This window comes from Carlito syrichta, unplaced genomic scaffold (assembly GCF_000164805.1).
Source record: "Carlito syrichta isolate Samal-C Ts95f unplaced genomic scaffold, Tarsius_syrichta-2.0.1 Scaffold159201, whole genome shotgun sequence".
Lineage (NCBI taxonomy): Eukaryota > Metazoa > Chordata > Mammalia > Primates > Tarsiidae > Carlito > Carlito syrichta.
The window spans coordinates 25,073-38,223 of NW_007103297.1; the positions used below are offsets into that span (position 1 = coordinate 25,073).

General features: G+C 36.2%; 1 protein-coding gene across 1 annotated transcript in view; it reads left to right on the plus strand.

Annotated features, from left to right (window-relative positions):
• The window catches only part of LOC103252456 (tetratricopeptide repeat protein 6), a gene marked incomplete at its 5' end in the record, with an annotated part of 22,920 nt that extends 12,083 nt beyond the window's left edge, over positions 1-10,837 (plus strand). Inside the window, 2 exons of the mRNA XM_008051078.1 lie at positions 9,547-9,772; positions 10,538-10,837. Coding sequence (XP_008049269.1) covers positions 9,547-9,772; positions 10,538-10,674 — 363 coding nt within the window. The remainder of the gene's footprint in view (positions 1-9,546; positions 9,773-10,537) is intronic.
• Positions 10,838-13,151: the final 2,314 nt, after the last annotated feature.

A 13,151-nucleotide genomic window follows, 5' to 3' on the forward strand; every position in this document is an offset into this window, starting at 1 on the left:
GTAGAAGTGTTCCCTTTTCACCACACCCTCTCCAGCAGCTGTTATTTTTTGAGTTGTTTGTTTTTAATTTTTTTTTGAAAGTAGAATTTATTGAGAGGACAGAAAATCTTCCATAGCAGGAGGGTGCCGAGAAGGTCGCCAAGTCTACGTTATTAATTGTATTTTTAATTAGTCTACATTCATACTTTTTTCACTTGGTTTATTTTGGACTGAGAGATGCTTTTTCAAGTATCTTATTATTAGTGTGTTCCTAATTTATTTTTCTTTACATTACTTAGAATGTCTGTTCTATGAAAATTGCTGCTATGTGAATTCATGTATAGATATTATATATTGTTGTGAACTGTAGCCTTCAGCATTGCAAATGTCGCTTTTTTGTTTCTTTTAATGCACGTTGGAACAAATTCTACTTCATCTGATATGAAGATCAAGACTTCTGATTTCTTTTGTTTTGCTTTGCCTGGTATTTCTTTGCCTTTTCTTTTATTCTCAGTGTTTAAAATCATTTGTTTTAAGTATATTGCTTTTGTACTGCACAGAATTAAATTTTGCTTTGAGAGTAAATTGAACATCTTTTTCTTTTAATAGGCAAGTCAAGCCCATTTACATTTTGGCATGCTCAATATGTTTGGTCTTAGTTCTGTTATTTTTATGTAATATAAAATGTGTTTATGTGTATGTTAAAAGTATTCTACTTTGTGGTCTGTTTTCTTTGCTTTTTTCAGTTTTTCTTATATTTAGGAAGATTTATAGTTTTGCTGTAGTGATTACCTTTATAATCAATTAAATTTATAAAAGTACCTTTAATACTCTTAGTTCCTTATTTCTTTAGTTTCTCTACTGCGAAAAATAAAATTACCCTGTAACTTCCTCCCTTACTCTTCCCTTTCATTCATTATTCAATTTTAGAGTATTCTCTTAAAAAAAAAAAGTTTATTCCTGTATTTTTAAATATGCTTGAGTGTATTGTGTCAGCTTGGTGTCTTGCTCTAGTCTCTCATTTTGTTGTGAGTTTCATTATTCTTATACTGCCAGAGAATTTAATATTTATACACTATTTTGTTACCTTTTTTGAACATATTAGCTTTAGTTCCCTAGTTAAGTATATTCAATTATCATCATCAGACTATTTGCCAAACTCTCCCTTCCTTCCTCTCCAGTAGTTTCTTGGCTGACTGAAAGTCCTAAAGGAGGGCTCATGGAGCAATACTTGAACCTTTGCATGTTCATAGCTGTTTGCCTATGGCAACAGCTATACCTAAGGCATCATGTATCCTTGACTTATTGTTTTTCTATGAGTGTCTTGTAAGCGTTGCTTTCTTTCTGTTGGTGTATGCTGGTGTCAAGAAGCCTGATGCGAATTTGATTTTCATCCTCTTATAAGTAACTTGTCCTTTTTTTGCTAAAATAACCAAAACTTCAAAACCACATTGAGATACCACCTAACTTCAGTAAGGATGGCCACCATTAGTAAATCAAAAAACAACAGGGTGGGGAGAAAAGAGAATGCTTCTACACTGTCGATAAGAGTGCAAACCAGTTCAATCTCTATGGAAAATAGTATGGCAATTTCTAAAGGGACTAAAAATTGATCTTCCATATGATCCAGCAATCCCCCTTCTGGGAATATACCTGGAGGAACACAAATCATTCTACAAAAAAGACATTCGCACACAATATCAAAAACATGGAACCAACCCTACTGTCCATCAAAAGTAGACCGTATAAAGAAATTGTGGGACACATACATGATGGAATATTATATGGCCATGAGAAAGGACAAAATCATGGGCTTCTCAGCAAATTGGATGGTGTTGGAGACCATCATACTTAGTGATCTATCACAGAAACAAAGAATCAGATACCACATGTTTTCACTCATAAGTGGGACCTGAACATTAACCACAATAGCACAAAGCAGGGATCAGCAGCTGTGAGCACTGCCAAGGGAGTGGGGAGCATGTAACATCACAAAGGGTACCTGGTCCTAAACCAGGGGAAGTGAGGACGAGCTAAAGGCCCAAACTTCACCCGTAGTAGAATCCTTATGTACCTAATCCTGACTTATATCCCATGTCTGTATAATACAGTGAAAAAAAGTTTTACTCAAGGCATGTTTTAGAGTTGACTATTGGGGGTTAAATTTATCAACTGTATTGTATATGTATTCAATATGTAGATTTCAGAAAAGTTTGTTGAAATTCTGTTAAATTTATTTTTCTGTTGCATTGTTCTGATTTTCTTTACTGGGGATACCAACTATATACATCAGATATTAGAATTTTGTATGCCAATTTTTTTCTCAAATCTTTTTTATTTCTTAATTCCTATTTCATTTTCTTTGTCTTTTTAGTTACTCTCTCCTTCTATCTTTACAATGTTTCCTGAAATATCTATTATCTCTTGTGCACCTTATAATTCAGGTTTCTTTTACATTTTCTTTTTCTAGTTCCATCCTATTTCCTCCCGGCCACCTGTTTTCTGAATTCCTTTATTTCTGGTTTTTTTTTCTTTACTGCAGTTGCTTCCTTAACTACTTTTTCTGGTTCATTTTGAAATGCTATAGCTCATTAAAATGGATACATAATAATTTTGCATAGTTGTGGGGTACATGTGATATTTTGATACATTTATACAATGTGTAATGATGAAATCAGGGTAATTGGAGTATCCATCACCTCAAACATCTATCATTTCTTTGTGTTGAGAACATTCCAAATCTCTTCTTCTAGCTATTTTGAAATATACATTACAGTATTGACAAATATAGTGACCTACTGTGCTATTGAACAATAATTTTTCCATCTAACCATATTTTTGTTCCCATTAACCAGCCCCTCTTCCTCCCTCTCTCCTTCCCAGCCTCAAGTAACCACCATTCTACTCTCTACCGCTACGAGATCAAGTTTGTTCTTTTTAGCTCTCACATATGAGTGATAACGTGTGCTATTTGTCATTCTGTGCCTGGCTTATTTCACTTAACATAATGTCCTCCAGACTTATTCATGTTGCTGCAAATGGCAGGATTTTGTTATTTTTAGTGACTGCATACTATGTCATTGTAACTATACACCACATTTTATTTGTCCTTTCATCTGTTGCTAGGTACTTAGGTTGATTCCATATCTTGGCTGCAATCAACATGGGAGTGCAGATATCTCTTCAATATATTGATTTTCTTTCTTTTGGATATATACACAGCAATGGGATTGTTGGATCATATGGCAGTTCTATTATATGGAGATCTAAATCTCCATATAGTTTTTCATAATGGCTGTACTAGTTTGCATTTCCACCAAGAGTATACTAGAGTTTCTCTTTCTCTGCATCCTCACCAGCACCTGTTGTTTTTTTGCTTTTTTTGATAATAGCCATCTTAACTGGGATGAGATGATGTCTCATTGTGGTTTTGATTTGCATTTCCCAGATGATTAGTGATGTTGAGAATTTTTTCATGTGCCTGTTGGCCATTTGCATGTTTTCTTTTGAGGAATGTATATTCAGGTCCTTGGCTTGCTCTTTAATGGGATTGTTTTCTTCCTGTTAAGCTGTTTGAGTTCCTTATATATTCTAGTTATGAATCCTGTGCTGAATGGACAGTTTGAAAATATTTTCTCCCATTCTGTAGGTTATCTCAACACTCTTGATTGTTTCCCTTGCTGTGCAGAAACTTTTTCACTTGATGTAATCCCGTTGTCTATTTTTGCTTTAGTTGTCTTTGCTTTTGAGGTCTTATCCAAAAGATTGTTGCCCAGACTAGTGTCCTGAAGCATTTCTCCAATGTTTTCTCTAGTAGTTACATAGTTTCAAGTCTTATATTTAAGTATTTCATTATTTTGATTTGAGTTTTGAACATGTAAGAGATAAGGATCTAGTTTCATTCTTCTATATATAGATATTCAATTTTCTCAGTACCATGTGTTGGAGACACTGCTCTTTCTCCAATGCATGTTCTTGGCACTGTTGTTGAAAATGAGATTGTAAATGCAATAGTTTATTTCTTGGTTCTTTATTCTGTTCTTTTGGTCTAGGTGTCTGTTTTTATGTCAGTACCATGCTGTTTCATTTACTATAGCTTTGTAGTATGTTTTGAAGTCAGGTAGTGTGGTGCCTTCAGCTTTCTTTCTTTTTTTGCTCAGTATTGCTTTGGCAATTATGATTCCATACAAATTTTAAGTTTTTTTTCCCTATTTCTGTGATGAATGCCATTGGTGTTTTGATAAGGTTGCACTGAATCTATAAATCTCTTTGGGTAGTATGGACATTTTAAGAATATTAATTCTTCCAACTAATGAACATGAGATATCTTTCTACTTTTTGTGTTCTCTTCACTGTATTATATCAGTGTTACATAATTTTCTTTAGATAGAGCTTTCACTTTTTTGGTTAAATTTATTTCTAGGTATTTTGTGGGTTTTTTTTTTGTAGCTGTTATAATGGTATTACTTTCTTGATTTCTTTTTCAAATTGTTCATTGTTGGTATATAGAAATGCTACTGATTTTTTAATGTTGATTTTTGTATCCTGCAACTTTACTGAATTTATCAGTTCTAACAGTTTTTTTGGTGGAGTCTTTAGGGTTTTTCTAAATATAAGTGTGAGATCATATCATCTGCAAACAAGGACAGTTTTATTTTCTCCTTTTCAATTTAGATGCCCTTTATTTCTTTCTATTGCCTAATTGTTCTGGCTAAGACTCCCAGTACTATGTTGAATAAAAGTGGTGAAAATGAGCATCCTTGTTTTGTTCCAGATCTTAGAGGAAAGACTTCTAATTTCCGTCCTCAGTATGTGATGTTAACTGTAGGTTTATTATATCATAGTGTTTCCACTTTGAGGTATGATCCTTCTATACCCATTTTGTTGAGCAATTTTTTTGAAGTCCTTTGTAAAGAAATTATTTATTTATTTAAAAAATATGGAGGTACAATTCAGGATTAGGTAAGCAAATGGTCATTGTACTGGTAAAATTTGGGCCTGGCTTGATCCCCACTTCGCCTGAGACCAGGCACCCTTATTGATGAGGTGTGCCCTCCTCCATCCCCTGTCAGTGTCCGGCTACTGCCAATCCCTGTCTTATAGTATTATGATAATTGTTAAGGGTCCGCTTATGAGTGAGAACATGTGGTACTCAGTCCTCTGATTCTGCGATAGATCACTGAGTGTTATAGACTCTAAATCCATCCAAGTTGCCGTGGAGTTCATAATTTTATCCTTCTTTATTCCTATGTAATAGTCCACGGTGTATATGTACCACACTTTTTTATCCAGTCCAGTTTCAATGAGAAGCATGGTTACTTCCATGTTTTTGCTATTGTGAATAGTGGTGCAATACACATGCATGTGCAGGTATCTTTTTTTTTATAGAATGCTTTGAGTTCCTCTGGGTATATTCCCAGAAGGGGGATTGATTGCTGGGTGGCTGTACTAGTTTACATTCCCACTAACAGTGTAGAAGTGTTCCTTTTTCCCTGCATCCTCTCCAGCATCTGTTGTTTTTGGGGTTATTGATGATGGCCATCCTGACTGAAATTAGGTGGTATTTCAGTATAGTTTTAGTTTGCATTTCTTTTTCTTTTTTCTTTTTTTTTTTTTTGAGTTGGAGTCTCACTCTGTCGCCCAGACTGGAGTGCAGTGGCTGCTCCCGGCCACTGCAGCCTCGACCTGCTGGGCTCCAGCGATCCTTCCGCCTCAGCCTTCCAAGTAACCGGAGTTACAGGCATGCGCTACCACGCCTGGATGAATTTTTTTTTTTTATTTATTGTAGAGATGAGCTCTTGCCGCCTAGGTGGGTCTCGAACCCGCGGGCTCAGGCAGTCCACTCACCTCAGCCTCCCAAAGGCGTGGGATTACAGGCTGAGCCACCGAGCCCGGCTAGTTTGCATTTCTTTAATGATTAGTGAAGCTAATATTTTTTTCATGTATCTGTTGGCTGCTTGTGTGTCTTATTTTGAGAAGTGTCTATTTGTATATTTTGCCCACTTTTTAATAGGGCTGCTTTTTTTTCTTTTAAGCATGTTTGAATTCCTTGTAGATCCTAGATATTAGGCCTTTGTCAGATATACAATTGGCAAATATTTTTTCCCAGTCTGAGGGCTGTCTCCCAGCTCTCGTGATGGTTTCTTTTGCTTTGCAGAAACTTGTCAGTTTGATGAGGTCCCACTTGTTTATCATATCTCTTATGGTATGGGCACTTGGGGTTTTGATCAGGAATTGGTTGCCAGTTCCAATTTCCATAAGAGTGTCTCCTGTGTTTTCTAAGGTTTTTATAGTTTGAGGTTTTATATTTAGGTCTTTGATCCATTTAGAGTTGATTTTTATTATGATGATAGGTAGGGGGTCTTGTTTTCATCTTCTGAATGTGGTCAGACAGTTTTCTCACCACCGTTTACTAAGTAGGTACTCACTTCCCCAGTGGTTGCTGGTGGAGGCTTTGTCGAAGGTGAGTTGGTTGAGAAATTGAGGTTTTGCTTTTGGAATCTTTATCCTGTTCCATTGGTCTGTATACCTGCTCTTGTACCAATACCAGACTGTTTTGATTACTGAAGCCTTATAGTAAAGTTTGAAATCTGTAAGTGGGATACTTCCTGCTTTGTTTCTTTTGCTGAGGATTGTTTTGGCTATTTGTTGAGCATTTTTATCATGAAGAGATGTTGGATTTTATCAGATGCCTTTTTTTGCATATATTGAGATGATGATTGAGATGCATTTCATTTTTTGTGCTTTATTCTGTTGATATGATATATCACATTTATTGATTTGTGCATGTTGAGCCATTCTCATGTCCTTAGGATAAATCCCATTTGATTATTGTGTATTATCTTTTCGATGTGTTGTTGATTTTATTTTGCTAGTATTCTGTTGAGGATTTTTCAGTCATGTTTATCAGGAATATACAATGGTCTGTAGTTTTCTTTTAGTGATATATCCTTATCTGGTTTTGGTATTAGGGTAATGCTTGCCTTATAGAATGAGTTAGGAAGAATTCCCTTCTCTTCAATTTTTTGAATAATTTTAGAAGAACTGCTATTAGTTCTTTAAAAGTTTGGCAGAATTCAGCAGTAAAGCCATTAGGGTCTGGGGTTTTCTTGTTGGGTTACTGATTCAGTCTCATTGCTTGTTATTAGTCTTTTTAGGTTTTCTTTTCTTACTGATTCAATCTTGGTAGGTTACATGTGTTCAGAATTTTAGCCATTTCCTCTAGGTTCTCCAATTTGTTGGCATATAGTAGTTCATAATCGTTTTTAATTATTCTTGGTATTTCTGTGGTATATCAGTTGCAATATCTCCTTTCTTGTTTCTGATTTTATTTAGTTGAGTCTTTTCTCTTTTTTTCTTTGTTGATCTAGCTAACCATTCATCAAATTTGTTTATCTTTTAAGAAAACCAATTTTTTTCTTGCTTTTTAAATGAAGAAAAATGAATTTTTTTAGTCTTTATTTCTACTTTGATTATTATTATTTCTTTATTTCTGCTAAGTTTTGGTTTGTGGGTTTTTTTTTTTAGTTGGAGTCTCATTCTGTCGCCCAAGCTAGAATGTAGTAGCATGCTGCTCACAGCTACCGCAGTCTCGACCTGCTGGGCTCTGGTGATCCTTCCACCTCAGTCTTCCAAATAGATGGAACTACAGGCATGCGCTATCATGCCCAGCTTATTTTTTGATTTATTGTAGAGACACAGTTTCATCAAGTTGCCCAGGTGGTCTCAAACTCCTGGGCTCAGGCGATCCTCTTGCCTCAGTCCAAAGTACTGGGATTATAGCCACCGAGCCTGGCTTAGAGGGGACTTAAGATAGTAGGATTTTTTTTTTTTTTTGAGTTGGAGTCTCACTCTGTGATCCAGGCTGGAGTGGGGTGGCATGCTTATTGCTGCTGCAGCCTTGACCTGCTGAGCTCAGGTGAACCTTTCATCTATTAGGGAGTGAGAGAAGAGATTTCTAACCTGAGTAGTAGGTTGTCTAATCAAGACTCAAACTATTTGTGGTGAAGGCCCATTTTTTTTTTTTTTTGGTGTTCTATAAACTATAGATGCTTTTTTATCAGTACACTTAAAATATATATAAATTGATAAGAGATGAGTTTTGTTAATATTTCTATCATCTCTCTTTATACATGTACTGTTTTATTAAGCTACTAAGATAAGAAATAAAATTGGGTCGGGCTCGGTGGCTCAGCCTGTAATCCCAGCACTTTGGGAGGCTGAGACGAGTGGATTACCTGAACCCCCAAGTTTGAGACCAGCCCTGGGCAACTTGGTGAGACCTCGTCTCTACAATAAATCAAAAATTAGCTGGGCGTGGTAGCACACACCTGTAGTTTTGGCTGCTTGGAAGGCTGAGGCCGAAGGATCGCCTGAGCCCAGCAGGTCAACACTGGGGTGGCCCTGAGAGTGCCACTGCCCTCTAGCCTGGGCAACAAAGTGAGACTACAGATTAAAAAAAAGAAGAAGAAGAAATTAAGGTTAACTGGTAATTGTCCTTAAGTCAGAACTTTGGGTATGGCCCATTGTGATAGAATGATTGTGAATAGAGTTGATACTGCTTTTGCTTTTCTGATTCTGAAAACAGCTCATTGTTGCTAATCAAGAATGAAGCTTTGAAAACTTTTCCAAAAATTGTAGAGCAATACACATTGCTAAAACACAATATAAATGAATTACTAGAGATATGATTATGTCATATCAAAACGCTGTAGAAGTTACTTATCGTTTACTCTCAGTTTCAGTATTCACCTCTTTGCAGACCTGTAGCCAATGGTTCTTGGACCCCAAGTTCTGACTTAAGGACAATTACCAATTGTAATTGCAGACTACACTTTGAGGGTCACTTCCAGATGGCTATTGAGTTGTGAATAATCTAGAGTCTTTGATCTCAACAAAATTATTTTTCCTCTCCTTTTCTTATAACTTTTTATGTATAACTGAATTTTTATCTCCTTTGGTATGGCTTAGAACCTTATTTTGAAAATTCACTTGTAGTTCGGCTCTTACTATGGTTTTATTTTATTTTAACCAGGTTTAATTAATTAACTTATTTTAATATTTAAAAAATGTATTTATTTTCTTTTTTTACATTTATTTTTCTTTATTTCAATAGCTTTAGGGAGTACAAATAGTTTTTGGTTACATGGGAGCATTGTACGGTGGTAAAGAAGTCTGGGCTTTAAGTAGACCCCCCCCCCATCTGTACAAGTCTTCTTTTGTAACTTATGTTTTACCTGTTTAAAAGTTCTTTATAGGGATCTGGTATTTGGGTGGCAAGTAGTGGGAACATTTTGACCTAGCAAGCAAGAGTATTTTATCATTGACCTTGTCTAGAATTGCTGACACATGGCGATAACAAATAGCAGATCAATTTTTGCTCAGTTTTATTTTTGCTTTTAACATCCTTTACAGACAATGCACCTGTGTATCTGGGATGAAATGCTTCCACTGCCCCTTTGGTATGACACTGGCCTTAATTTAGAATTAATAGTAAAAGTGCTTCCAAGTTCTGTATAACTATCAGTTAAAATATATTCAAATTATCATTATCTTCACATTTTATAGGCTGGTGACTACTTCTCAAAGGCTTTAAAATTTGATCCAGAAAATGAATACATTCTCATGAATCGAGCTATTGCAAATACAATATTAAAGAAATATGAAGAAGCAAAAGAAGATTTTGCATATGTAATTGAAAGCTGTCCCTTTTGGGCCGCAGCATATTTTAACAGAGCATATTTCTACTGCTGCTTAAAGCAATATGAATTAGCTGAGGAAGACCTTAATAAAGGTATATTTTTAGTAATTATTTTGATAAGACTATAGTGGTTGATGTGATTACTTTTTTTTTTTTTTTGAGTTGGAGTCTCACTCTGTCAGCCAGTCTGGAGTGCAGTGGCCCGCTCCCGGTCACCGCAGCCTCGACCTGCTGGGCTCCAGCGATCCTTCTGCCTCAGCCTTCCAAGTAGCCTGAACTACAGGCATGCGCTATCACGCCTGGCTAATTTTTGATTTATTGTAGAGACGAGGTCTCACCAAGTTGCCCAGGTGGGTCTCGAACTCGTGGGTTCAGGCAATCCATTCGCCTTGGCCTCCCAAAGTGCTAGGATTACAGGCTGAGCCTCTGAACCCGGCCAGATGTGATAACTTTTAAACTTCAAAAGAAAAAAATCATCGGGCTTATTTGTCTAGATAAACTTACAAAAGAATTAATGTTTTTAGATATCATGTCTTTAACGTAATCAATGTAGATTCCTTTATATAATATCTTAACTTAAAGCTTTGGTAAGACAGATATTACGTAAGACAGAATTATTAGAAAGCCATACACAAACAATGCCAAACTTTCAAAGAAAAGTATTTTACTGAGTTTCCCCAAGTTCGTTTTCTTAGAAAGATTCAGTATTTTAAATTTAACTAAATAGTTACATTTGAAGAAAAATGGTTTCAAATAAACAGTATTAAAGTTCTTATATAATAACCTTTTTTATTTAAAAAAAATAATGGTAATTTGGAGTCCTAGCCTGAACATATCTTGACTTTTTTTCTTTTGCAGCCCTGTCTTTGAAGCCTAATGATGCTCTAGTACATAGTTTTAGAGCAAAAGTTCGTGGCAAAATAGGTCTAATTGAGGAAGCTATGACTGACTATAACCAAGCACTTGATTTTGAAGGATATGCCTCAGTGATATGATGACACAGACCATGATTTCCGTAGCAGTTTACACAGCTACTCTCCCTGAAACTGAAATGTATTTGTTGTCTAGAAGGTTGCACTATCTTCTTATATATTCCTTATGTCTAGTCTTCTATGTAGCCCTACAATACGTATTAAAAATGTTTATGCTATACATTAATTATAAAACTTTTAGATCATTTTCTGCATATTTGGAATACCTCAGTAATGAACTTCTGCACAGGATGCGGAATTTAACGAAGAATGTTTCTTAAGGAAACACATAGGAATGTTTCTTAATACTTAAAATATTTTCTTTAAAGTAATTTCCTTTGAAATAATACTTCATGATGACACTACATGGAAAAAGTGTCATCATCCTCTTCATGAGTCCCTCTTCATAATGTATTCAACAGTATCCAGGTTTAAAAAATAAACATGGAGTTGATGACTATAAGGAAATTGAAGTCAAGTATGTTTCCTCTCCTTTGAACAATGTATGTGCTGGCCTGTTTTCTTCTTGGTACCAATATTCTTCCAACAGATATACATATTTCTTTTTCTTTTTTTTAATTTTAAAGATGTGGGGTACAACTCAGGGTTAGGTATACAAATGTTGATTATGCAGGGACCCTTGTTGATGAGGTGTGGTCCTCCCTCTCCTGGCAGTTTTCCTCAACTGCCAATCCCATCCCCTCCAGCAGTTTCCCACCACTGTCAATCCCTTTCTTATAGTATTATGATAATTGTTCAAGGTCCACTTATGAGTGAGAACATTTGGTACTCTGTTCTTTGTTTCTGTGATAGATCACTGAGTATGATTGACTCTAAATCCATCCAAGTTGCTGCTAAGTCCGTATGTTTTTCCTTCTTTATGGCTGCATAATATTCCATTGTGTATATGTACCACATTTTTTAATCCAATCTTGCTTCGATGGGCAACACGGCTGGTTCCATGTTTTTGCTATTGTGAATAGAGCTGCAACAAACATACATGTGCAGGTATCTTTTTTGTAGAATCATTTGAGTTCCTCCAGGTATATTCCCAATAGGGGAATTGCTGGGTCATATGGAAGGTCAATTTCTAGTTCTTTTAGAAATCACCACACCGTCTTCCAAAGAGGTTGCACTAGTTTGCATTCCCACCAGCAGTATAGAAGCATTCCTTTTTCTCCGCATCCTGGCCAACATCTGTTGTCGTTTGCTTTATGAATGATGGCCATTCTTACTGGGGTTAGGTGATATCTCAATGTAGTTTTGATTTGCATTTCTCTGATGATGAGTGAGGCTGAGCACTTTTTCATGTGACTGTTGGCTGCCTGCATAACTACATTTGAGAAGTCTCTATTCATGTCTTTTGCCCACTTTTTAATGGGGGTTTTTGTTTTTTTCCTTAGGGCATGTTTGAGTTCCTTGCAGATCCTAGATGTTCGGCCTTTGTCAGATATAACATGTTTCCTTTTCACATGTTTCCTGCCTTCCAGGACAGTACCTACAACGATTTTGAGCATGAAGTTTCCTTGAGATAATCTCCTTTGCTTTTTTAAGGCAGATTTTAGGAATATAAAATATAAAATCTGTATACACATAATTTGTGTATCATCATAGTTGATGAGTAAAAGTAAATTAAAATAGCTAGAAATTCTTTATAAAAATGTCTCTGAGGAATTCTCAAATGAACCAGAGAACCCTTTCCCTTTGCTTCACTGATAATAATAAGACTATCTAACTTTTAATTCATTCAGATTTGCTTCACTCAGTTTCTTTGCCTTCTTGGTTTTGGTCTTTCCATATATCTCTGTCTCCTCAGAGACTTTCACTGTGATCAGGCATTTTGGAAAGAATACTTCTATCCACTCAACTTCCTTTGTTCTTAGTTCGATGTCCTAGAGTTTCACAATAGAAAGCTGATTTAAACTTGTAAGCCACTGTGGGATGTGTCACACTATTTCAGGATAATTTTCTTGGCATGTTATATGGGTCCATGTGGGGATTTGGTCGTCCCTAGTGAGTTACTTCAGTTGGCAAGTCAGACACATTTAATAAACTACTTCAGATCCTCTTGTCCTCATTGATCTCCAGATCCTCTCATTCCACAGCCCTAGCTGTGGAAGATTAGGGCTGACCTTATGATTGCACAGAGAGCCCCTCATCTCTAGCCTGTACCACACATCTCTCGCTAACTGCTCTGGAGCTCCTCTCTTAAAGCTGAGGTGTTGGATGCTGCAGGATTCTCTCAGTGCCCACCCATGTGTGCTATGGATGTGCAGGTGATCCATGTTCCTGCCCAGTAAATCTTTGAGGATGGAAGAAAGTTTAGATACACTCTAATCCCTTCCATCTCCTGGTGGAGTGCTCTGAGACACTCAGTTTATATAGCTTTCTAGAGGATGGTCCTGGGTGATCAGGCAATCAGCAGTACTTACCAGTTGTCACCTTCAAAACATACCTTATACTGGTATTTCTGCCTTCCCTGTCTCACTCCCTTTTTGTCA